Genomic DNA, 26,956 nt, shown 5'->3' on the forward strand with positions numbered 1-26,956 from the left:
ACAGGCAGGCCTGTGCATAAAAGGCCTTAGGCCGATCAGTCCGTAGCAACCGACTGGAGCCCACCCCACAAATGTCGGGTTCTTCGGATCCAGATCTCTTACGGGTTGATAGCAATATTAATCGATCGAAACCGATAGATCCGATACAGAGTGTTTCATTTTCAAGTTCTTCCCCAAAGTTTCACAAACCCTTAGCACGGCCTACCATGCACCACGTTGTTTGTGGTCGTCGTTCCCAACAGAGGTCCTTCTTAATCCTCAAGTTCTTCAATCCAGATCTGTCGGGAACCAGAGTTGGAAAACCAAAAGACCCCATCTCGTTTTCTTTGAAAACCATCACAAGCTCTCGGTGTGTGGAAGGGATTGTTGGTCTGCTGCAGCTAAGAGAACCTGCCACGTTGGTGATGATCGAACTAAGCGACACCGATTTTCTTTGGGCGTTGATGTTGGAGCTAAGAGATGTAGGGGTTTTGCTTAGATCACATGTTTCTAGCTTCCCTCCGATTTATGCATGAGTAAATTACTGGTTCGAAGGCGAAGGGTTTTTTTTTCTAGTTTTTGAATTTTTGTCTAAGACCATCTTAGATTTTCAGGTTTTGCTTGTTGTTTGGTTTCTGAGAAAATGTAAAAGGAGATTGTTTGGTTTCCAAGAAAATGTAAAATGAGTAGGAAGTGACCGGTATTTTTTCTTGTCCATAGTATTTTTCTCTTTTTTTTTTTTTTTTAATTTCAGCATTCTTGTAGAGATCAATACAATGGAAATTGTAGATAAAATTTGGAAGTTGAAGCTTTGATCAGCAATGGGTATGGGTTCGACGAAGATGAAAGAGGGCTGAATTTACAGTGTTTTTTTTAATAATTAAATTTAAGACTAGAACGGGTCGTACGGGTTCGACCCGATTTCCTTTTTGACGGGTCGTATTGGGTCAGATTGGTGCCTTAAATGTAGGCAGTCGGGTCGGATCGGTCACAAACCCGCTATTATGGGCTCGGGTTGCAGGCCTAGTGATAGGGAGTTAATTAACTCCTAGTGGTGAGGAGTTAAATAATAACTTCCTCACCCATGTGGAGATAACATGAGTCATGGGGTACCCACTACAAACACAAAGTTATAATATATCATTTTTTCATAAGCGTGGGCAAAAGTTCTTAAAGTTCTTTCGTTCTGATATAATTTGCAACTAATTACAAATAAAGTCCCAAAATAATAAATGTAATCCATAACTATTTTGAAAATATTTGCAAAACTCATCTACCATTTCTAAAGGACACGATCTTGTCAAAATAGGAGAGTTAAAAAATATAAATGAAGATATCTTGTGGACTTGAATTATCTACATATATTGAAAATTCGTTAAAACTAATCAGGGTGACATGGTAAACATGCTTTGAACTAAGTACGGCTGTATATGACTAGCTAGATGTGTCTTTCATGTAAATTTTCTTCTCTTTGATTAGTTTAAGAAGGCAACACCTGAATTGACCTGGTGCCTATACTCTGGTTCGTGAGTGCTCTAGAGACAAGTCTAATTCTCATAGAAATTGGCACCTGTAGCCCCAACATGACTCAAACAAACGAACCTATTGAATTTGTTCAGTAATCAAACATTCTTTGGTCTTACAAAAATAAAGGAAGTTGATAACCGATCAAGGTGATATTGATGATCTAGAACTTTGAATTATACAATTTCTTCATGTTCTTTTCCAAAATGCCCCAAAAATACTTCAATTTTCCCTTATTATTGTATGGATAAGCTTAGTGATATTGGTGCTAGAAATATTGCAAAAGAAAGAAAAAGTGTGAACTATTCTAAACGTTAGTGCTACCCCTTCAGAAATTTGCTACACAACTCTTGAGTTTATGTGTGCACTAGTGTTACCTTAAGATTGGGCCATATAGCAGTTGACTTGTTGCTAAGGTGCCTTGAAGTGGGTTGGATAATTAACTGACATGATAAATAGATAACCAGTCTCTCTGGCCATTTCCATAGCTTGTTATGTAAGTAATAGCTCGTAATTAAAATAAATTTGAAAGCCCATCCTTCTTCTCATTTTCTTACAAACAAACGCAAATAATTATTCATGAATACATCCAAGAAATTCAAAAGAAAAAACAAGTGATCTCAACATTGGTGCCGATGGAGAATAAGTTGAGGGCCTTACAACCTCATACACGACGGGCTTGAGGAGTTAATTGGCTTTCTGGTTGAAAGGTTTGGATTGAGACAGACGTTCTGAGCATCAACGCATTGCAATTTGCTCTCTCCGGCTTTTCAAGAAGTCTAAGGAAGGTAAGCGCATTTACTGCAGACTAATAATGTTGTTACTTGTTAGGCTAATGAGTTGAACATGCTTCTGCATATATAGCTGAATACATAATATTTTGAACCTTACGAAATATTGGGCTAATCCATTATTTGGTGAGTTAAGTTGTGGCGCGCTGTATCATTATGTTTTTATAAGATGAAGAGTAGTAGAGAGAAAAGTGAAGGAGTTAATATAATTACTTCACAGAATTTATTTAGTTTGGTTGAAATTATAATTGAATATTAATATTATGTATCCCATTATATTATATATGGCATGGCCTGGTGAATGGTATTATATTGAAATCATGACTCGGAGATACTACTGCTTACTTATAACTGTAAGAAATAATACTGATTTTATGGAACTTAAGAAGGATTGGAAGGTTGTAACGTACGGGCCTTAAGATATGACAACCAATATCCCATCTTGAAAAACAATAAAATTATATGCTCAAGTCGTTTTAGTCTGGCTAGTTGCTTACACTACAACACATGCGGTGGTTTTTTTTTTTTTTTTTTTTTTTTTTGGGATAAGGAATTCGTCTCATGAATTCCAGCCTGTGAGTCATCCAGGCTCCTGTCTCGGGGGCTAAGTAAAAGGCAGGTGAATTTAATTTTTTTGCGGCAGTGCCTTGTGGCCGCAAATATCAAGGGCAGAAGAAGCTATGGCACATCCCACCATTTCTGTAGACGCCGAAGTGGTCAAAATTAGCTGCGAGCGAAATGGGTAGCAAATATTCATGTGGATGTTCAATGCCCGCAGTGCGTAAAATTGTGGCAAAGGGAACTTATTTGCGACGATAGTTAGCTGCAACAGATACTTTTTATCCTATCAATGTACATCCATCATCGATTTCTTCACTCCCCGAGGTATTTAATTTTTCTTGCGGCAGGATGTAGTTGCCGCTAAAACCGCTGAAGTTTTTGATGGTCAATAGATAATTTATTACGGCGATATATATATATATATATATTGCCATTATATGTTGGGTATCTATGTAATTTGCAACCAAAACGATTGTGTAGAAGTATTGATCTCAATTTTAGCAACTCTGATTCTGTCTTCCCAAATCGCGTTACTCTATCTCATCTCTTCTCTGCGTAATTGGCGCTGCCGCTCCTGCTCCTAAACTCTCTTGCCACGTCGTAGCCTCATCAGCACTGTTAGCCTTCTTGCTCTTTCTCTCTCCTTCTCTATAAGTCTTACTCTAGCCTCCGTCCCTCTGTTTTGTTTGAACTCCCCCATCGTCTGCCAGCCGTACCCAGCCCATTGCAGTGCATAACCTCCGCGGTAAGCTCTCTCCTTCGACAGATTTGCTGTTAATTGTTATATATAAGTGTATATTATTAATTTTTTGTGCTTTTGGGATAATTCTACCAGTATATATATAAGCGTATATCATTTAAATTCTATTATATAATTATATATATAATTGTATGTTAAATGATATATACTAATTTTCTGTTCATATCGCGAACCCACATATTTCATACCTCCCAATTGAGTGCTTGGAACAAATGTTTTGCCAATCCGAACTAACCACACGATTTGAAATGCAGTCTTGCTTTTGGTTCACACACTGTAACAGGAATTTTGATGAAAGTAGACCAAATAAGAATTGACATGTTGTTAGTTTTTGCCAATAAGATGGACTGAAAAGACCCCAATATTGGATTAATCCATCTAAATATGTCATTGAGCCTTTTGGGTGCACGAAGAACCATTCTCTGTTTTGCCTAATTCTCTGTGGACAGTTGCCTATGCGAATATAATTACTAGTATAGGCAACTGTCCATATACCATTAGAAGATATACAATGGTCCATGCATATTGATATATATATAGTGATGGACCTTACTAAATCTACTCGATGATGGTTGTAACATTAAATGTTCAATTGTTTCATTGATAGTAAATTAGATGTGCATACCATTCCCTTGTGCCTTGGAACTTTGTGTATTAATTTTTTTTTATCAACATGCTTAAGGTCTAAGATATTGATGTGCTTGGTTGAAAAGGTCGAAAATCGATTGTGGACAAAATGGACAAGACTTGGATGCAGGTGCCAAACAGGTTCATGTCACGTGAATATGGTGAAGGGATTAATAAACTCCTCACAATGGCAAAACAAAATGCACCTGGAAGTAATACCTTCAAGTGTCCATGTCGGAGATGCCATAATAACTTTTTTTGACCACTTAATGAAGTCGAAGATCATCTATTCATGATAGGTATTAAACCAAGTTATACATATTGGATCTTTCACAGGGAAGGTGAAAATTTCAGTGTGCATTCCTCAGACGATGATGAAGAAAGAATTAATGAAAGTGAGAATTACGTTGATGATATGGATGAGATGATAGACGATATTCGGGTTGAATCATTCATGGACCATGCAAGCAGGGAACATGGTACTACTTCGGATCCTTCAATAAGTGAAGGCCAATCAAAACATTTTCACCAATTGTTTGAGGATGCGAGATGTCCACTATATCCAAGTTGTCGAAAGTTTTCAAAGCTTCCATTTATAGTCAAGTTGCTTTATATTAAAACAATTGATGGGTGGACTTCTCAAGATATAACAAAAACAAAGAATGAGGACTCTGCTATTCCATGCATCCGAGACACTGAAGACAAAGTTTCTATCTATTAGACGCTGAGCAACAACTCTGCTCCACCACCTGCTGCTGTTGCACTGCACCTGCTGTACTACTTTTGTCCCATGTCAATGGCCATTACACTGACCCACCTCAGCTGCACATTGTAGTGGAATAGGACACATTGTACATAGAATATTCCTTATTCTTTTTGTATGCATTATACCAGCTCAATGTATATATTATACTGCTTTGTATACTCGATAAACAATGAAAATCAGAGAAATTCTCTCTCAATCTTTCTTGCTTTAATTCATCCTTCTTGTCATCTTTCCTCTCAGTTTTGTCATGGTATCAAAGCAGGTCTTATAGTAATCCTGCTTCATTTTTCTGTTTAGGCTTCTTCACAATACATTCATAACATTCATCCATTTGTTTACATTCAACTCCTTCAATGGAAGAAGAAAGTTCATCCAGCACCCCACCTGAAACAAACAAATCCAGCACCCAACCTGAAACAAACAACCCATTACATAACTTCCTACCCACTGAGAATCCAAATAGCCCCTTTTACCTTCATCACAGTGACAATGCCAGCTCTGTGATTGTCTCTCCCCCTCTTACAGGTCCAAATTACCTCTCTTGGAGTAGATCATTCTCACTATCCATCTCAATCAAGAATAAACTTGGATTCTTGGATGGAACCATCATGACACCAGAGTTGACTGACCCTTTGTATCTCCCATGGTTAAGATGCAACAACATCATCCTTTCATGGCTTCTTAACTCAATATCCAAAGAGATAGCTTTCAATGTCCTCTATATCAGCTCAGCTAAAGCAGTATGGGACAAGCTGAAGGTTCGTTTTGCTCAGCCAGATAATGTCAGGATCTACCAGCTTCAACAACAGCTTGGCACCATTGTGCAAGGAACTCAAACTGTTAATGAATATTTCACTCAGCTGAATGCAGTTTGGGAAGAACTCAACATCTATAGACCCATGCTCTGTTGTTCATGTGGCCTTTGCACTTGCAAAGCCTTGAACTCGGTAGGTGAGGTTCAGCAGTCTGATAATGTCTTCAAATTCCTTATGGGGTTGAATGATTCTTATGAGAGCATTAGAGGACAAGTCATACTCATGAGTCCTGTCCCTTCTATAGATAAGGCTTTTTCTTTGATTCTACAAGAAGAAAGGCAGAGGCAAGCACGGATTGTAGCAATACCACCAACTGAATCTTCAGCTTTGGCAGTTTTTAACAATCAATCTAAGAAAAAGGAGAGACCTGAGCTCACTTGTGGACATTGTGGAAAAACTGGACACAGCCGTGACAAGTGTTATAGGTTGATAGGATTTCCACCAAATTTTAAGTTCACAAAGTAGAAACCTGGACACTTCAACAATCAAAATTTTTCTGCTACTCATTCAGCTAACCAAGTAATTTCCCAAGGGCAGGAGAAGGAAGTGATGGAAGCTCCAAACTTAACACTCTCGCAGTCTCAAATCCAGCAGCTCATAGCACTGGTCAATAATCGAACACCACAGCTGACTCATAAGCAATCATCTCAAGCACCTCAGTCCATCAAGACCACCTCAAACTCGAGCAACAACCCTCCTACTCACTCAAATATGGCAGGTATACCTTCCTGCTCCTCTGTAACTTCAGAATCATCAACATTTGCCACAAATCACCACTCATCACTTGTGCATCATCAATCATATGAACCTGCCAACATCCATTGGATCATTGACACTGGAGCAACAGACCATATAGTCTGTTCTCCATCCCTTCTCACAACCATCACTTGCATTGCCAATGAATCAGTCCAGTTACCAAATGGGACATGTGTAGAGGTCACACATATAGGTGATGTCCATCTCTCAGAGTCCATCATTCTCACAAAGGTCTTATGTGTTCCTTCCTTCAAAATCAATCTCTTATCTATTAGCAAACTCATTCTTAACCCTCATATTTGCCTCATTTTCTTAGATAAGTTTTGCTTTATACAGGCCCTCTCTTCATAGATGACGATTGGACTAGCTAAACTGAATCATGGTCTATATTATCTCCTTCCAAACCATTTTGGCTGCAGTACTTCTCAACAGATTCCCAGGACCCTATCAAAACTGTCAAATGTTTCAGCTTGTAATACTATCGATGAACAGTCCTTTGATTTATGGCACCTTAGATTAGGACATTTATCCAACCAAAGAATGAATTTAATTCATTCCTTTTGTCCTAATGTAAAAGGGTGTGATCAATTATATTGTACTGTTTGCTCTTTATCTAAGCAGAAACGTCTTCCATTCCAAACAAGCATTACTTCTATAGTTTCTGTTTTTGAGCTTATTCACTGTGACATTTGGGGCCCATACTCTCAAGCTTCCTTGAATGGACATCATTACTTCTTAACTATTGTTGATGACTTTGGCCGAGTTACATGGGTATACCTAATGCAATTCAAATCAGAAGCTAGATCTCTCCTACAGTCCTTTGTCCTTATGGTTCAAACTCAATTCAACTCCAAGGTTAAAAAAGTTAGAACTGATAATGGATTGGAGTTTCAAATGTCTGATTTTTTCAATTCCCATGGAATTTTATATCAAAAAACATGTGTATACACACCCCAATAAAATGGAGTTGTGGAGAGAAAACAACAACATTTAATCACTGTTGCCCGAGCTCTACTTATTCAAGCCTCACTTCCCATAAAATTTTGGGGAGATGCAGTTTTAACAACTACATGTTTGATCAATAGAATTCCTTCACCCATCATTCATAACAAATCTCCATATGAGATGTTATTTTCATCTAAGCCTTCTTACAATCATTTGAGAGTCTTTGGGTGTCTTTGTTTTGTGTCTACACTCAAACATAATAGGACTAAGCTGGATCCAAGAGCTCAAAAATGTATCTTTCTTGGATATCCAGCAGGAATTAAGGGCTACAAAGTGTACAACCTTGATAATCAAAAGACCTTCATTTCCCAAGATGTAGTGTTTTTAGAATCTGAGTTCCCTTTCAAAAACACAGATTCTAAAAAACCTGCACCTTATTCAAGCTCACAAGATGTTAGCATTCCTCCTCCATTGCCTGACCAGCTATGCTATCCTCAAGAACTTTCACAAACCACTTCCCTCCAGACACCTCTACCTCAATCAGACCTTTCCCCTCATTCTCATTCTCAATCAGAGGCCTCTACTCCTCCCTCTCCTTCACTCAATCAACCTGAAGACACTATGGTATCACCCCCACCCGTGCCTTTACCACACACTCCACTTCGAAAGTCTGACAGAATAAAGTTTAAACCTTCTTACTTGCATGATTATCACTGCCAACTTGTCACCAATCCATCTCATTCATATACTTTTCCCTCTTCCACTGAACACCCAATATCCCATCACCTTTTGTACCAGCACCTCTCCTCCTCACATCAAGCCTATGCACTGTCACTTACACTCATCTCAGAACCAAAACCTTATGAGGAAGCTGTGGTTCATGAAAATTGGCAAGCTGCCATGGCTGCTGAATTGAAAGCCCTTGAAGCAAATGGCACTTGGTCCATTGTGCCCTTACCTCCTGGAAACAAGCCAATTGGTTGCAAATATGTCTACAAAACCAAACTAAAATCAGATGACACCATTGATAAACACAAGGCAAGGCTTGTAGCTAAGGGTTATACACAAAGAGAGGGGTTTGATTACCAAGAAACATTCAGCCCAGTAGCAAAAATGACTACTGTCCGTGTGTTCCTTGCTTTGGCTGCAATTTCTAGATGGCACTTAGAACAACTAGATGTTCACAATGCATTCCTCCATGGTGACCTTGAAGAAGGCATTTACATGGAGCTTCCACTAGGTTTTCAGCTCAAGGGGGAGTCTCAATCCAAAGCTCAAAAATTGGTTTGCAAATTACACAAGTTCTTATATGGCCAAAAACAGGCCTCCAGGCAATGGAATTCAAAATTTATAGCTTCTCTCCTTGACTTAGGTTTTAGTCAATCAAAATCAGACTACTCTCTTTTCACCAAGAATGATGAAGATGGTTTTGTGGCACTCCTTGTATATGTTAATGATATCATTTTAGGGAGTAATTGTTTGAAGGCCATAAAAACCATCAAAGACTACTTGCATAGGCAGTTCAAGATTTGAGACTTGGGACATCTAAAGTACTTTCTGGGTTTAGAAATTGCAAGGTCAGCAAGTGGCATTCATGTGTGCCAAAGGAAGTATACTTTGGAAGTCCTTGAAAGTGTTGGTCTACTTGGATGCAAACATGTTTACACTCCCATAGAGCCAAATCACAAACTAGCACACTCCTCAGATGACTTGCTGTTGGATATCACTGCATATAGAAAGCTGGTAGGAAGACTCATTTACTTGACTATCAAAAGACCAGACATAACATATGCTGTCAATGTGCTTAGTCAATTTCTAGACAAACCAACTCAGGCACATCTTGTTGCAGCTCATAGGATACTTAAGTATCTTAAAGGTTCAATTGGGCAGGGAATTTTTTTCTCTTCAAAATCATCATTGCAGCTGAGGGGATATAGTGATTCAAATTGGGCAACTTGCCCTGAGACTAGGCGATCCGTGACTGGTTTCTGCATGTTTATTGGTGATTCAATGATCAGTTGGAAAACCAAGAAACAGGCCACGGTATCAAGATCTTCAGCAGAGGCAGAATACCGAGCATTGGCACATGCAAGCTGTGAGATTGTTTGGTTAAGAGAGCTCTTGAAGAACTTCAACATAGTACATTCACAACCTGTCCAACTCTATTGTGACAGTCAGTCAGCCATCCACCTCACCAAGAATCCAATTTTCCATGAAAGGACCAAACATGTGGAATTGGATTGTCATTTTGTAAGGGAGAAAGTCATAGTTGGAATCATTGCACCCATTCATGCAGCTTCCAAGTTTCAGCTGGCTGACCTTTTCACAAAGGCATTACTAGGTCCATCTTTTCATTCACTATTGTCCAAGATGGGCACCTTAAATATATATGCCCATCTTGAGGGGGAGTCTCAAGATATAACAAAAACAAAGAATGAGGACTCCGCTATTCCCTGCATCCGAGACACTGAAGACAAAGTTTCTATTTATTAGAGGCTGAGCAACAACTCTGCTCCACCACCTGCTACTGCTGCACTGCACCTGCTGTACTACTTTTGTCCCATGTCAATGGCCACTACGCTGACCCACCTCAGCTGCACATTATAGTGGAATAGGACACATTGTACATAGAATATTCCTTATTCTTTTTGTATGCATTATACCAGCTCAATGTATATATTATACTGCTTTGTATACTCGATAAGTAATGAAAATCAAAGAAATTCTCTCTCAATCTTTCTTACTTTAATTCATCCTTCTTGTCATCTTTCCTCTTAGTTTTGTCAGAACTATCAAGTCATTTAACATTGTCTTACAATTGTTAAAATATGCTTTTCTAGAAATTGAGATATCTAGCTTATACCCTGAGGCTCGACGCTTAGAGCGTGGTTTGGGTTTTTCTTATGTCAAAATCGACGCATACCCAAATGACTGCATGCTATTTTTGAAATATGACACAGACAAAGAAGCTTGTTCTAAGTGCAATGAGTAGGTGGATGTCAACAAGGTGAAAAAGAGGAAGATTCCCTAAAAGGTCTTACGATACTTTCCTCTTATACCCATATTACAAAGATTATTTCTGTCGAAGAATATAGCAGAATCTTTGAAATGGCATAAAGTAGAACGAGTTGATGACCACAGTACTCTAAGGTATCCTGTTGATTCTAAGTTGTGAAGGTAATTTGATAAAGATCACCGTTGGTTTGCAGAAGATCCTCACAATGTCAGATTGAGTCCAACCAGTGATGGTTTCAACCCATTCAATAATATGAGTAAATCGTATAGCATATGGCCAGTGATACTCGTGCCATACAACTTGCCCCCGTGGTTATGCATGAAAGATTCATATTTAATGTTGTCCTTACTCATTCCTGGCCCCAAAGCACCAGGAAACAATATTGATGTTTATTTGCAACCTTTAGTTACTGAATTAAAAGAGTTATGAGAGGCTGTTGTAGATACGTATGATGCATCAATGTCTGAACACTTCCAGTTACATGCTGCACTTTTGTGGACCATAAATGATTTTCCCGCATATGCCAATCTTTCAGGTTAGAGCACCAAGGGAAATTTGGCTTGTCCATTATGCAACGAGAGATTCCATGTGGTTGAAACATGGGAGAAAACACTGTTATATGGTTCATTGTCATTTCTTGCCTGTCGCACATAGTTGGAGAAAGAAAAAGGTTGCATTCAATGTAAATGATGACCATCGGTCTCATTCTCCAGAACTCACGGGACATGATCTACTTCAGCAACTTCTATAGCTTAGGAATGTTGAATTTGGCAAAGGTTCTCGAAAGAGAAAACATAGACCAGATGAATTGGCTTGGACTAAACAAAATATATTCTTCCAATTACCTTATTGGTCAATGTTGCCTTTACGACATAATCTCGATGTTATGCATATTGAAAAAAACATATGTGATAATGTATTAGGAAATATGATGGCTATTGAAGGAAAAACAAAAGACACTGCTACTGCACGTAAGGACTTGATAGAGCTTGGATTAAGGAAGGAATTACATCTACAAACGTCAGATACTGGCTACCCCATGCAACCTACACGTTGGATTTAGATAACAGGAGACACTTATGTGAATGGCTTGCAGCTGTTAAATTTTCAGATGATTTTGCCTCAAACATTTCTACATGTGTTTCTGTTCGTGATGGAAAGATAGTAGGAATGAAAAGTCATGACTGTCACGTCTTCATGCAAAGATTACTTCCAATTGCAATTGATGTGTTTACTCGACCTGATATATGGCTTGCATTGACCGAGTTTAGTTCCTTCTTCAAGGCTTTGTGCGCACTGACATTGACATTAGAAGTATTGAAGCAACTACAAATAGATGTTGCAATCATTCTCTACAAGCTTAAGATAATTTTCCCACCTGCGTTCTTTGATATAATGGTTCACCTCGCCATTCATTTATCTCGTGAGACTTTCCTTGCGGGCCCAGTTCAATATAGGTGGATGTATCCTTTTGAACGATATTCGAGAAAATTCAATCATTATGTTCAAAATAACGCTCGTTCGGATGGGTCAATTGCTGAAGCCTATGTTCACGTTGAATGCTTGACCTTTGCTCCTTGTACATCCATGATGTTGAGACCATATATAATCGGGACGTTCGAAACAAGAATATAGATAAGAATACTGAACCTGAATATATCTCTATTTTCTCACAAAAGGTACGACCTTTGGGCTCCCTTACCTCCAGAAGATTTGAGCAGACTATTCTTGCAAAGGCAAGTTGGTACGTGCTCAATAATTGTGCAGAGATTGGCTAGTACCTTGAGTAAGTTGTTTTTCTTGACATTAAGTATGGCAAACGATATATGTTCTAATTTCCTACTTCATATGACACAACAATCGATTATTGGTTTCATGGTTATGTAGGGAGCACTATACAATGATGTCAAAAATGTCCTTAGATAATGTACAATGTAGACACCAATTAGAATTTTCAACCTGGTTTCACTGCCAAGTAGGTTACCTATAGAATCTATATATATAAAAAAAAAAGAACCATTGCCTTTTTTTAATGCTATATTGTATTTCTAACGTGTTGTACCCCATTATTGACAGATTCAAGAACTCAGTGTAGAAAATATTGAGGCCATCTTTGATGACATAAATGCACTCGCCTGTGGGCCAGACCCATGGGTTGCTTCATATGACGCTTGCATAATGAGTGGCACCAGATTCCACACCGTGGCTCATGGACAATATCGCCGAACCCAAAATAGTGGGTTGGTTGTTAAAGGGGAGCACCAATCAAAGCCTATTGATTTTTACGGTGTTTTGCTTGACATCTTGCAATTACGCTACATGGGTTGGCATCATGTATATTTGTTTAGATGTGACTGGTTCGATGTTGGTGATAGGAGGAGAGGAATATGTGTTGGCCACCACATTACAAGTGTCAACACTTCTCGCAAATGGTATAAGGATGAGCCATTCACCCTTGCCTCTCAAGCAACCCAAGTGTTTTACCTTAAAGATAACAGTTTGGGTGGTAGTTGGTCTGTTGTTCAAAATGTGATCAGTAGGAACATGTATGATGTTCCAACTATACCATAGGTCAATGATAATGACGATGAAAAGCAGAATATGGATGTACCTACTTTCCAAGAGAACGAAGCTGGCTACGTTCAAGTAGAACCCGTGGCTAGTACGTCTGGCGTCACGCTTCTTTTGCATGGATCTGACGTTGAACCAATCCATCTTGGTGTTGATACAAGTTTGAATGAGCCACTATCCCTTTTTGATGATGAAACACATATTCAGCCCTACTCTGTTTTATAGATGCTTATTTTTTATTTATTAATTAACGAAACATCTCATGCAATTTCTAGGTTAATGAGGCTAACTATGACCTTCAAATAGCTACTGTGGCCACCTGGTATCTCTCAAAATTTACAGCTGGTATTGAGACTATTTTTCTTCTTGTTAGATCTATTATAGCTACATGAAATTTTTCGATTTATGGTAGCTACGTTCAATTAGAATTCTGTTATTGCTCATTAGATTACATGTGTTACAGTTGAGATGTAACACATGACGATATTATAACTGCAGATTACGTGATGGATCAGCTCACAATATTGCAAGAATCCATCCATTAAGAAGCCCCTAAGAAATGATGAAGCACCAGATACAACAGGTGCCAAAAATATGAAGGCCTTTCAAATAAAATGGTGCAGACCAGCTGAGACACTAAGACTTGCTCAATAGATAAGCGTAATTGAAGTTGGAACGTTGGAGTTATTTCCCATGATTTGCCTTTGATGGCCTTCCGTGTATCAAAGTTAGATTCTGTTATGTATGAAGCAATTGTTTTGTATTGACTTCCAGTTTTGTATATGTATTTCCAAAAGTTGGTTTTGTGCTATGTATGCTCTGGTATGTTAACGAGACAATGGGAAAAAATTAAGCTTGCAATTGCTACAGGAAAATGTGCAGGAATTTCCTTGCTAGTATGATGAATTAAGCACCGGCTTATATAAATATATAATATTTATATATAGAAAGTGCAGGCTTTAAATTTCATGAAACCTAAGGCCAGCAAAATTGAGAGGCTTTATGCGACAATGGTATATATATATATATACTTATAAATATATATATATCTAAGTATATAACGGGAGAGTATACAATTATCCATACTTAACTCTCTGCAATATTTATGGAGGATTTCTTAACTGAAACAAAAAATATTAATATTTACTTGCCTACACTCCATATAAAATATTCAAGTAGTCCATAAGAAGGCAGGAATTTTGTCCTCTTTGATTGGAGCTAGACGTTGGATTTCTGTCTCTTTGATTGGATCCGATCCATTTCAGCTCATTAGAATTACCCTATCCATATATATCCACAAGTAGCCCAAGTCTTGTGCAGCTAATCTATAAAATAAGAATAAAAAAATGAAAGTCTCAGTTACTAGGAATGTACATGTAAGCTGCTAATTAGTCAGATTCATAAGGCCCAGTTTGTAAAAACAAGAGAAACTATTTTCTGCTAACTGTAACAGGATAATTTCGTATGAATATATATCCACAACTAGCCAAGTCTTGTGCAGTTAATCTATAAAATAAGAATAAAAAAAATCAGAGTTACAGGTTAATGATGGCTACGGCAGAATAGCTGTCATCTCGTCTTGTGAACAGATATCAGCAATCCAAGTAACCCAGTAGAGCAGTAGAGCCCATGCTGTTACAGTTTCTAGCATTCACTTGCGCGGGAGAAGTTGATGAGGTTCAAGCGGGATAACAAATTTAACAATAGAATGCAGGAAATATATAGCTTCATTTCTGAATATCTTGTACATTTTGAGATACTTCGCTGAAATAGGAAGCGAAACTTCTTGCTCCTCCATTTCTGCATTACATATTTATATCCCACTTCCTTCCACCATTAACAAAGCTTTTACAAATTTCTGCACATCACTTGGTAGGCCTTTAGAGACAATGGCTTCATCATTTTGCATGCACATGAACTTCATTAGATTCTGTTCCTCCATTTTCTGCTCCTCCATTTTGGTTCTCCTCCATTTTCTGCTTTTACATAATGCTTTCTTTCCATTGAGTTAATCATTTTGCACATTTTTTTTCAATTCTGAACAAAGAAGCTAATGCATGAAATTGATAGGAACAGCTGTTTCTAGTGCAGGATCAATGAGGAATCTGTCAGCTAGAGGGAGAGGCTGAGGATGTGTGTTGCCTGCCACACTTCGACCACCGCAGCAAGCACCAGCAGCTTGGACATTGAGAGATGAAACTGATGAGGTTCACTCTGATGACTCCACTCAACCTCCAGATGACCCATGGCCATTTCCAGCTAGAGAGCCTCCATGTACTCATGTAGAGGTGAATACAACAACAGAGGGTAAGTAAGGCTATTTTTACTCCTTAACCTTTTCACTATACAGTTAATTAACACACTATCTTGAGAGGTTATAGCTGCATGTGGAGTAAGATATAAACTAAACTCTGCTTTTGTTTTGTGCTTTGGCCAATGCAGATATTGCAAGTGGTAGTAAACGTGTTAGGGGAGTAACAAAGGGCACGGAGTTTGAGAGGTTGCGCAAGTATGGGAAGTTATGACTGGAGATCAAAGATGGGAAGATAGGCCCATCATGCAATACTAGAATTGTCTACACAACAAGAGTGACGTGGGTCGTAAAACACCATGCAGATATGAGGCATGTTAGCTGGAGTGTCGCTGATGAGAAGGCGAAGGAGGAACTTATTGAACGTGTTCGAGTATGGGTTTCTAACTTGAATGATTTACATATGCAAAATGAGTAATTGCAAAATGTACAAACTATGTGCTAAAGCTAGTATCAGTCTTTTTAAAGACAGTATATGTGACATGGGTTTATAAAGGCAGAGTATTGTACTGGACATATATGCATGGTATTAATATGTGTTAAATCATCGTTCAATATGTGTCTTTCACAATTGTGCAAAGATATGTGAAAGTGGAATAAAGTAATGTGTATATAATCTGGTATATACATGGTATAAATCTGTGTATTTATAAGCCTATATATTTTCTAAAACTATGTATATAATCTGTGATAAATCTGTCTATTTAATCTGGTATAAAACATGGTATGCAAACTGTGATAAGTAAGGTGTTTTAAGTGTTGTAATTGCTGATTAAAGTTTACAACTGAAGGGTAAACTTTGATGGCATTTAGCCAATATCCAAATGCTTGGACATGATGTACACAATTAAAGGTTTAAATCTGTGTACAATCTGTGTTAATGTTGTTGGATCTATAATTGCATATAGGCAATTATAAATATGTAAAGTACTTTCAAAATGGAACATTAGGCTATTTAATCACAAATAACAGTAAGATCTGATTATTAACAGAATATAGCATAATATGTATTCCAATACATGATATACATGTTATTAAGACAATGTAGCCAACTAACAGCAAATGACTACAACAATTTGGGTGTTTAACAATTTGTTAATTGATAGGCTGACTTTGTATTCGATTGGATGAAGAAAACTCACCGTCAGACAGTGACGAGTCAATTATCACGTGCTTATAATGCGTTTCATGACAAGCTACATCGTAAGTACTTGACTTATGCAACACATGAGGAGGCAAAGGGCCAATGGAGGCATGTTGGTAGAGCAGTCGGTTTGGGAATGGCTATGCCGTTGTTAGGCTAGTGATGAATTTAAGGTAAGAATTAATAAACTGGTCATATTGTAAGTGATTTCAAAGGTAAATATGCTCATAGACATTTAAAACAAAAAAACAAATGTCTTCCAAAAAAATAAATTACTGTACATCTTTTAAAAAGGATTTATTAACAGGGGTCAGAAGATATTAACAGTTTGATGGCATGATGGCTAGGGATATTACAAATTGATGTTTTATTGCAGAAAATGTCAACTCAAAACAAAGAAAATAGGAGTAAACAAAAAGTCAATCACACAAGCGGAAGGACGTCGTTTGTTGTTCTAATGGAAAGAAAGGTATGTCGAATTCTGGATGCTATCTCTTATAAAGTTTGGGTTTTTTTTTCCTCTGCAACAGAATGTGTATTGTTAACAAGTTGCCAATGTTCATGTAGAAGGACAAGAATCTGATTGATTTCTACAGAGATGTGCATTGGTCAAACAAAAAAGGGAGATTTATCACACCAACCACAGAAGAGAATTATGTGAGCCTTCTAATAGTGTATGCATAACTATCTGAAGTTAAACTAGTGTACAATTTAGGTATATTTAAAGATGTATTGGTTATACCTATAGAAAATTGTCCAAACATGCAAAAAAGATGTAGAAAATACACTGTTATATGCCCAATAAAACCATAGCAGGAGAAGGGGATCATTCCTTATATGACTTGACGTGATATTTGTTCTAAAATAATTTATGCATGCCAATTACTGTTGTACTGAATATATGTTGGCTTCTCTAAGTATTATGTGGTAGAGGATGAGTTATTCATTGTATCATGCTAATTTGTGGAAGTTTTTCATTCCTTAGAATGAGATGGTTCAAAAGATGAATGCCAAATACCCTAAGATCGCAATGATGAAGCAGCAACAACCATATTCAGGGAAGTTTTGGGACATAGGTCAGGGTATTCCAGGGGCCTAGGACACTCTGTTTTGCCTGATTTGCCTAAACTGCCTGGAGTGCTCAATGAGGAATATGAACGTCTTGCTGAGGAAAATGCAGAAAATAAGAAAATTGCAGAGTATTACCAAAATAGGTTTGAAGAGATCCAAGGTGGTTTCATGGCAATGAGGGACCATATGCGGGAGTATGAGGAACATGTAGACAATCGTATGTTAGGAGTTGAGACAGAATTAGAGTCTCAAAGAGAGACTCGAATCATTCCTTAGCCAGCAACATGCCAGTAGTGCTGAACTTTTGAGTTTTGACCTATACTTTTACTATTAACTTTTGAAGGAGGTGTCATTGTGGGTGTTGGGGGGGGGGGGGGGGGGGGGGGGGGGGGGGGGGGGGTGGTGGTGGTTGGTTTACTTAGTATTAATGCTTTTGGTCAGCCCTATGTGGGAATTCTAGTCTTGCTGGAAAGGGTTGGGAAAATTTGCCCAGGTAATTTAGTTTATTGCTTTGTGTGACATATATTCATTACTAAAAAAATTGAACATTATCTGCAAGTGTACATGTACATTCATGGCTAGTACTTTGCAACTTGCTGTTGAAAAGATATTGGATATATATTCTGTTGAAAGATATTCTAAATCAGATCAGTATGTAGCCAATATATAACAGTATAAGTATATAAGTATATACTTATACATATATAATAACATCCAGAGATATGGTGAATTTTATAATGAGGTTTTTGTTAACTTGGCAGGTTATCTAATTAGATTATTTAGTTATCTCTCACCATTTACATGCATGCTTATATAGCCTCATCATGCAGTATCTAGCTTGGCTCAAACCTTATAAAAAGAACCATGGATAAAATCTCAGTTGAGAAGGTGTAGGCAAAAAATTTCATGTTATTTAAGGTATTCGGTACACGGTTTTATGCTAGTTCAATGGTTATATAATGCTCTGAGTTTATGCATAGTGATATTTAACATGGTTAATGAGTTTATGCTACTGTTGTGGTATTGCAACAGGTTAATACATCAGATTCTAAGGGCAATGATGAATCTCTTGTGCTAGCCAAGACCCCAAACTCTCTCCTCCATTCAACACAGATCTTCCCTGTGCGAGTACGTACATGTACATGTAGTTTCCATAGTAGGACTGTTGGCATGTTGAAAATCCAAGTATGGATGCATTGTGGGCATGTTGAAAATCCAAGTATGGATGCATTGTGGGATTGCTAAACTAAGTTATAAACTCAAATATTTCATCAATGAGTTATGTTAGATGTGCCTTCTTTGACATTCCTGTTCTTTGCCTATCATTAGATGCCTCTACACTGAGTTGGTTAGGAGATGATATATATATATATATATGTACATGACTATATTGTAATATCTAGTCATAAAAAACCATGATACAATTGATGATGAGATATCTACATATATAGTGTGAAAACCTTTATTGTGCAAGCCCAATGGATCGAATATAACAAATTCAAGAAAAGGGACAACATGCAATATTTTCAGTGTCAAACCTTGAGCCTTCAAATTCAGCAAAAGCGTATGTAATATTCAAAGTGAATTCCAAAAAATTCTACTTCTGCTAGCTAATGCCATACGCACTACCATTTCATAACAGATTTGGGAAATTGTAGGTGCCATTTGAGATCAAATATATATTGATCTCAAATGGCCCTACAATTTTAGAGAATATAGATGTGCTCAACGGACATTGACGTAATGAAGATCAATAATTTCCAATCTAATAGATAATCATCTCAGCCACGGCACCAAATAGAGCGTGACAGATTCATCCCTATTGGGTCGGAAAACCAAAATAAAAATAACCAAACAAAAATTAAATGCTGCGATTTATCAAAACGTAGAAATAAATCAAGTAATCATACCAATCGCTTATTCCGGCGGGTGGAAAACTGTGGCAAACGGAACTGGCGGATCTGAAATCGTCGCTAAGGTTTTGGGTCAGGATCGACGAGGCCACGCTCGCGGCATGATCCGGAGTTTGCTGCGGCGCCCAAAGGGATTTGATGACATCCCTTTGCGGTAGTTGCTGGGGCTCTCTTCTCGGCTGGGAAATTGGCCGTAAAAGGGGTGTGATCATCGGCGATGAAGCTTGCTGCTATAACCAGGGCAAGTGTCCCGCCGAATACGCGGCGTTTCATCTACGAGGAATAAAACGCAGCAGAAGTGATTTATCCACAGTTTTCGGACATTCAGCGGCAAAATTTTCCCACGGCAAAAACACCTAAGTGTTGTAGTGAATTATGAACAACTTGGGAGTGTGAATGCAACATTATTTTCAGTAATTTCGTCATAAATTGCATCATGTGGCTAAGGTTGGTGCTTAACATGCATTATGGCATTCTAATAATTTGCTGGGATCGTCTGCATCTCTTTGGTACGTAGTGTCATGACCAGTTTGACTACGTTTAGATGCTGAGGTAATATCAAATTATTCGTAAATAATAATAATAAAAATAGTACATATTATTTGTAAATAATAATAAATAATAATTAAGTAGTTTCATCAAATATAGTTTGAGTGATGAGATGATCTTAAATATTCTATAATTAATAATAAAAAATAATGATCAAATATTAAATAGTAATAAATAATATTAAAAAATAATAAAAAGTAGGTGGAAAATTATTAACTTAATAAATAATACTAGAGTAGGAAATAGAACCAATTCTCTCTTATCAGATGAGAGAAACAAGGGACACGCCCTTGATTCCTTGTATCCTTTGTCACCTGTTAAAATATAATATAAAATTTCTTTTAATTAATTTAACCTTGAGTACATCCAATTCCAATCAAGTCTAAATTCAAATATCCTTCTGAATTTAGCTAGTAGTTGGAGCTGTCACCTCTCGGCTCTCAGTGCTGTCCGTGGAAATCGCCAGCCTCTTCTTGGTGCAGTACTGGGTTTGACTATCACCATTTGATGAACTGGCACAGTATCTCCAGCAAAGAATTATTGTTTATAAATGAATCGACAACTCCTCATACACACAATATCATATGCCAGAGACAGCAACCGACTTAAATCAGATGCTACTGTGCCATGGTCTCTTCAAATACTTGCTAAAAAATCAAGTGTTTGTTTCCAAAACTGCAGGCATCATATGGAGCTTCATCTTTTGAATTGTACGAACTTAATATATAATTAGCTTATAGTTAGCTTAACAGTGAAGAACTCTGCATCATGTCTCTAATCTCCAGAACACACCCATAAATGTAGGCTTTAGATTCCAATATCTCCATTAATTGCGACTGGCTCCATCTAAAGATAATGCTGTAGAAACATATATCAGTAATACACGTATTTGGGGAATTAATCCAATACATTCATGTGAGAGTAAACATAAATGCTCATGTTGAACATGGTGAGGTATGTTTTGGCATGTAGCTATCTATATATAGCTATATATACATAAATGCTCAAGTTCATCCTTTGCATATATAGCCCTTTCTCTCTCTCTAAAAGATTAGTTTTCCAGCTGCTATTATCTTATATTTTGTTGTATTTAGTCACAAATGCTAATGCAAATATTTTCAGTAGTTGTCTATTTAAATGATAAATATATAAATCATTTAAATTGTATCACATCAACATGTATGATTAGGATAATAAATTTAAAATAAAGAGTAAAATTACTTTACTCGACTTGGATAATTGATCGTTACTCTTTACGGATCAGGGTATTTATAAATTAACTTATTGTTTTTTAGACTACAAATTAACTAATTTACCAGGGAAAGCTAAAAAGACCTATAAATTCTATGCCTTCCATTGAAATCACCACCTTAAATCAAATAACAGAGGGATTATGTTAGTGGCAACTTCTCCATATTACTCTTATGATCAGATGATCTGTACTCACCATGTAAGTTAGCAACTTCTGGTCACCTTCTATTCCATCTGAGATTTATGGGAATTAGGGCCTTAATTTTTTGTTTATCTCCAACCTAATTGCATTACAGCTTGACAAATAAACATATTAGAGATCTTGTTCCCTTGATTGAAATCTTAGTTGTATTTCTAATATTCTAATGTCTCCACGTGTCTCTCCTCCGTTTTCCCCTGTTCCGCAGACAACTCCATTAAACCAAACTTAAAAAAATTGAATAATTTATTTTTCTGGAATCAAGCAAAGGGAAATTTCCATCAAACCACACGAGTATGGGATCTAGTTTTAATGCAAATCGCCCTATATATAGCACCCAAATCCAACGCCACAGCTATTCAAGGAACAGAAGCATCCATCCTCAACACGCTCATACGCTGAAAAATTGAAAATGGCTCAATTTATTCTTCTTTTCTTGATCTTAGCAGATGCTTTTGTTTTTCTAAGCATGGCTAGTGAAAGGGCTCAGGCCATGGTCCAGACCAATGCAGCACCATCCTCAAACACACCTGCTTCTAGTCCATCTAACAAGGGTGGAGATTCGTACAATGCAGAAGCGCCCATGATTAGAAAACTGGGGAAACACCAACCTGAAGTGGCTAAGTCATACACTGCACCTGGCCTCAGCCCATCAGAGAAAATGCAGTCTTTAGAAGCAGCAAGTTCTTCGATCCAAACAGCTCCAATTGGGACAAAAAGTGAAGAGAATGGGAGTGTCCAGAGGCAGGAAATCCTCCTGAGAAAGCACTCACAGCATCATTCTGTGGATAAGTCAGTTGCTGGAGGGGGTGTAATCCTCGGGGGCTTAGCCACGACTTTCTTGGTGGCAGTTTTTTGTTACATAAGAGCTACTGGAAGACACAAGACAGAGACTGTCGCTTGAGATTACCGGTTGTTTTGCATGTATACAGGGTCTTCTTATGATGCAACACTTTTTGTCTACATGCACTGTAAATAAATCGTTTAAAAGAATTATGAACGCAATCTTCATCAGCAGAGATCATTGACATTTTCGTTTTAATCTTTTAAATTAAATCTATAATTTATTGAAGCCTTATAAAAAAGTGATCTCCATTGAAGGGTATGTTTTTTCCTTTAGGGCCGGTTTGGATATACAGTTAAAACACAAGACATCTCATCTGAATTGTACGGCTTATTTTATCTGTACATCCAAATGTTCAAATATAAGTTTTTAACTCATCTATATATTTCTACACTATACGTTGATTTACAGACAAACTTTTGACCCCTTCTGACAGCCCACTATTTCACGCCTCCCCTTCCCCATCTACTAACTTTTGAGAAAGTCAAATCGTCAAAAGTAATCCTATGGCAAATTTTATAAAATCCCCACCTTTACCCTACACCTCTCCTTCCCCTTTCTATTTATTTTTAATATACTGATAATATTTTCCACCCTATAATTAAAAATATTTTTTAATAATTGATGAAACCCATCCCTTTATCAAATCTCAAAAAACTTAAAATCATCTCATCTCATCTTAACTCAAAAATCTCACTACTATTCAAAATATCTTATTTCATCTAATTTGAATTGCATAACGAAATAAGATTTTATTGTTGTCTTTCATATTGTAATAAAGGGCGCTCCTTCTCATGGATGTGGTTATGAGCGGCCACCTACTAGGCATTATAATTAGAGGAGCTATTCATAGAAGCTCTCCCCCTTAGAGCGGGGCACTTCTTGAAAAGAAAGAAAATCTGTCTCTCTAAAATATGTTTCGATGGTCTCGATATTTAGGCTATGGAATTTGTAATTGTTACTCTAGTATTACCATGTAGCATACTTCAACATTGACAATGATGATTTTAGACAAACAACAATGATGGAAAAGTCCGTGGAACAACTGCACTTGATTTGAGATTTGTTGCTAGAAGTAAAAACTTTTGCTATGTATTCTTCTGCACAAAATGATTTTTTTTGCACTTTTAATGCGATATTGATGAAGTTTATAATTAAATTGATTTAAGACTAATTGAATACAGTGATGTTAGTAAGAATTCTTAAAGGCTTAGAAGTTGGATGGCCACTTATTGACTCAATGATATTATTTCTCGAGTGGATAGATGGTATACTAAAATGTGCCACAAAGGAGGCATAAGATAATGGTTATGAAGTTTGAGAAATTAGTAGAGTCAATGAGATCCATTTCTCTTATTTAGCAGAGTCAACAAGAAAATTGAATATGAGCATTTTTCTACATGAAATTTCTAAACATGCACACTAATACTTATAAGGACATCAAATTTCAAAAAAAAAAAAAAATTCTCATTATATAAATGTGATTCCAAAGAAATTTTTTAAATTTCAATCAAAACTTTCAAATAAAATATTTTCTAAATTGCAATGGTATGAGCTATATGATGAGAGCAATTAGTTAGCAGTGTTAAAACTTGCTAAAAATTGAGTTATAGTGCAAAACAGTTGATACATCACACTTTGATTGATATAATATGGGGTTGTAGCCATAATCCTAACATGTCATCCTTAAATCAAGTTCATTTGTCTTTTAGTGAAATTGACTGATTGTATGACTATTTTGTGCAAACATGAATTCAATTAAGATGTAAATATGAAGGATTTGAGTTTAAATATTTTTTTGTTGAATCAAAAAAATTACTCATATTTTGCGAGGGTAGGGTATTATGGAGTTTATTAACACTTGTTTTTTGGATTGAACATTTTATCCCACATTACCTTAATATTATTATTTCTATTTTTTTAATAAAATATTGTTGAAAATAATGTGAGTAATCAACCAATTAGTAGGAGTATAGTTTTGAATAAGGTGTATCATTAGTGATAATAACTCCTAGAATTTACTAGACTATAAGATTATCATAATTAACGTAATAGTAATATAACAATATTCTCTCGTCACTTAAAAGCAAGAAGAGAATATTTATAATATGATTCCGCTAAGGATATTGAGTTCACATAGTAGGAGTCTTAACATAAAATTTTAGATTCAAGTCTATTGATCTTATAACATAGTATAAATATAACATTTGATGTAAGTTAGACACTACTTATAGTAATATAATTAGACGCTATTTTTAATCTTACTATTCAAGTTTTTTAATCTTACCAATAAGTTAGACACTACTTATACTATACTAATATAATTGAATATTAATGAATTAGTAATTGCTAAAAATATATACTAAATTCTAACAATTAAGTTTAGTATTGAAAAAATTATAATATCAAACTTATATAGTGCCACATGTGTAAACGGTAAACCAGAAAACTGTACCAGATTGAAACTGAAAAAATCAAAAGTTCTAATTTGGCTGATGAATTAGTTCGTACTGGTTTTTAAATCTTCAAAATCGGTGTATACTGGATTGGTTAACCCTTGTCTTTAGATAACCATTGATTGCATATTTTCTAGAAACATTTTGGAATCAGTTAAATAGTTGATTGTGTGTGAGAATTAGATAGTTAGATTTTGTAATATTTAAGGTGCAAAGTATTTTGAGTGCATGATTATTATTTGTACAATTTTGGCATAAAAAGTGTATGGATGCTACTGGTACAATATTCATACTACCTAAACCAAGTATCTATTTAAAGGTACCTAGTGTACTTAATCATTATAATGATCTATTGAATAAAATGGGTTCTTTGAACAATATTGATAGTCCTAAAGAAGTGTTTTCCTAAGAGACTTAACACTGATGACAATTTGGTTATCTTATATTATTTATTGTTGCATAACAAGCGATTTTCCACACTACAAGATAGTGGACTTAGGTTTGTAAAAAATAGCTCAGACTTTACGTATTGTGAGGCTATTTATAAGAGAAATAGTTTCTTGAAGTTTTTGTTTAAAAAAACCCATAGACAATAATGAGGTTGAAAATACAAAATAATATATATTTCGAATTGACATGCTCGTACTATTTGGTGTTTCTATTATCGTTTGCTCATGGAAGTTAGAAGTTGGGATCTTGTTAGTGTGATGATCCACTTTTGCGTGTATTTTTACTGAAGGGTGGTTTTTAATTTAATTAATATAGTGGTTTATTTATTTTAAATTATTACATTTTAAATTGGTTTTTAATTTATTTGATGTTGTGTTTTATTTATTTAGTCATTTTATGGTTTTTAATCTCGTTTTCGGCGAATCTGTTTTGGTTTTCGGAGTGAAGACTGGACCTCATTTCTTTCCTCCATCTTTTCTTTACTCTTTTTTCCCTTTTCTCTTTTTCTCTTTTCTTTCTTTTTCTTTTTCTTTTTCCCTCCTTTTTCTTTCCGGTGAGTCGACTCCCCCAGTGCGTTTCTCTCTCTCTCTCTCTCTCTCTCTCTCTCTCTCTCTCTCTCTCTCTCTCTCTCTCTCTCTCTCTCTCTCTCTCTCTCTCTCTCTCTCTCTCTCTCTCTCTCCTCTCCTTCACGCGGAAGCTTCCAACCGCCCAAAACCATCGCCGCCGGCCACCGTGCAGCACACCACCACCACCAATCTCTTCCCCTCCCTCCGGTGAACCACCCCACAAATTTTCACCGCCAACGGAGCCGCCGTTTAGCCAGAAAATAGTCTTCAAGCCGAACGGTTTTAGCTCCGTTTTGCCGCCATCGCTCCACCTCCGGTCACCACCTCTGGTCACCACCTCTTCACCACTTCATCACCGACTCCTTGCCATCCTAACCCACCCATTTCCGGCCTCGATCCGTCGCCGGAGCAGCTCCCACGAGCTAGTTTCCGATTTGGGTGTTTAAGCCCTTCCTCCGCCGTTTTCGCCGCCACCCACGACCAAACTCTACTTCCCTTAGCTTCATAAACATCCCTAGGCCATTCTCTATCAATCCCGAGCTTTGGTTTGTCCCCGTTCAAAAGTAGGTATTTTACAACCCACGACCACAGTGTAAATTACACTATTACGTTGCTTTTCTTCCGCCGTTTGCAACGCCGCGAGCTTTCGAAAAATACCATATAGCGCTGTAAGTATTTTCCAAACTCTACTTTTAGATTTAAATGTATTTTACTTTTACAATAAATATTTATATGATGGTTGGTTGATTCCGAACTAAGTTCGAGGAGTTCAAGGGTCGGATGGTTTAAAGACAGAGTGCTTGGTTTTGGTTGTTTGTGATTGCTTAATTATTTGTGCCATGAGGTGTGCATTACATATTGCATACATGTGCATTTTATTTTAATTGAGAAAATCATGTTTTTATTGGCGTAAATGGTTTTCGGGTGTGTGTGTTTCACGAGCCCAAGTCGGGATGGGTTATTATCTCAGTGGAGCTCTTCCGGTCACTCGGGAGTGGATAATACTGAGTGACATCCCCTGGGTTGTCGCAGGGCGACGACCGGATCGCACGATACGGTAACGCTGTCGTGTCGACTCCGTGGTCCCTAGA

General features: G+C 37.0%; 1 protein-coding gene and 2 long non-coding RNA genes across 3 annotated transcripts; 2 read left to right on the forward strand and 1 right to left on the reverse strand.

Annotated features, from left to right (window-relative positions):
- Nucleotides 1-3,070: 3,070 nt before the first annotated feature.
- LOC122277434 lies at nt 3,071-13,963 on the forward strand. Its single transcript, XR_006229008.1, has 3 exons — nt 3,071-3,600; nt 12,617-13,456; nt 13,610-13,963. It is a non-coding gene; the product is annotated as an uncharacterized LOC122277434 (long non-coding RNA).
- Nucleotides 13,964-14,522: 559 nt separating this feature from the next.
- LOC122275757 lies at nt 14,523-20,072 on the reverse strand. The gene is made up of 2 exons (XR_006228694.1): nt 19,548-20,072; nt 14,523-15,379 (listed from the first exon to the last, which is right to left on the reverse strand). It is a non-coding gene; the product is annotated as an uncharacterized LOC122275757 (long non-coding RNA).
- A 1,852-nt stretch (nt 20,073-21,924) lies between these two features.
- Nucleotides 21,925-22,454, forward strand: LOC122275641. The gene has a single exon (XM_043084784.1). It carries the CDS (start codon nt 21,962-21,964, stop codon nt 22,451-22,453), a length of 492 nt encoding a protein of 163 aa, XP_042940718.1. The 5' UTR covers nt 21,925-21,961; the 3' UTR covers nt 22,454.
- Nucleotides 22,455-26,956: the final 4,502 nt, after the last annotated feature.

The sequence above is a fragment of the Carya illinoinensis genome, chromosome 9 (assembly GCF_018687715.1).
Source record: "Carya illinoinensis cultivar Pawnee chromosome 9, C.illinoinensisPawnee_v1, whole genome shotgun sequence".
NCBI lineage: Eukaryota > Viridiplantae > Streptophyta > Magnoliopsida > Fagales > Juglandaceae > Carya > Carya illinoinensis.

Bases quoted from the DNA above. Each gene is read 5' to 3' on its own strand.
- LOC122275641 (XM_043084784.1), top strand. From the start codon at position 21,962: ATGGCTCAATTTATTCTTCTTTTCTTGATCTTAGCAGATGCTTTTGTT.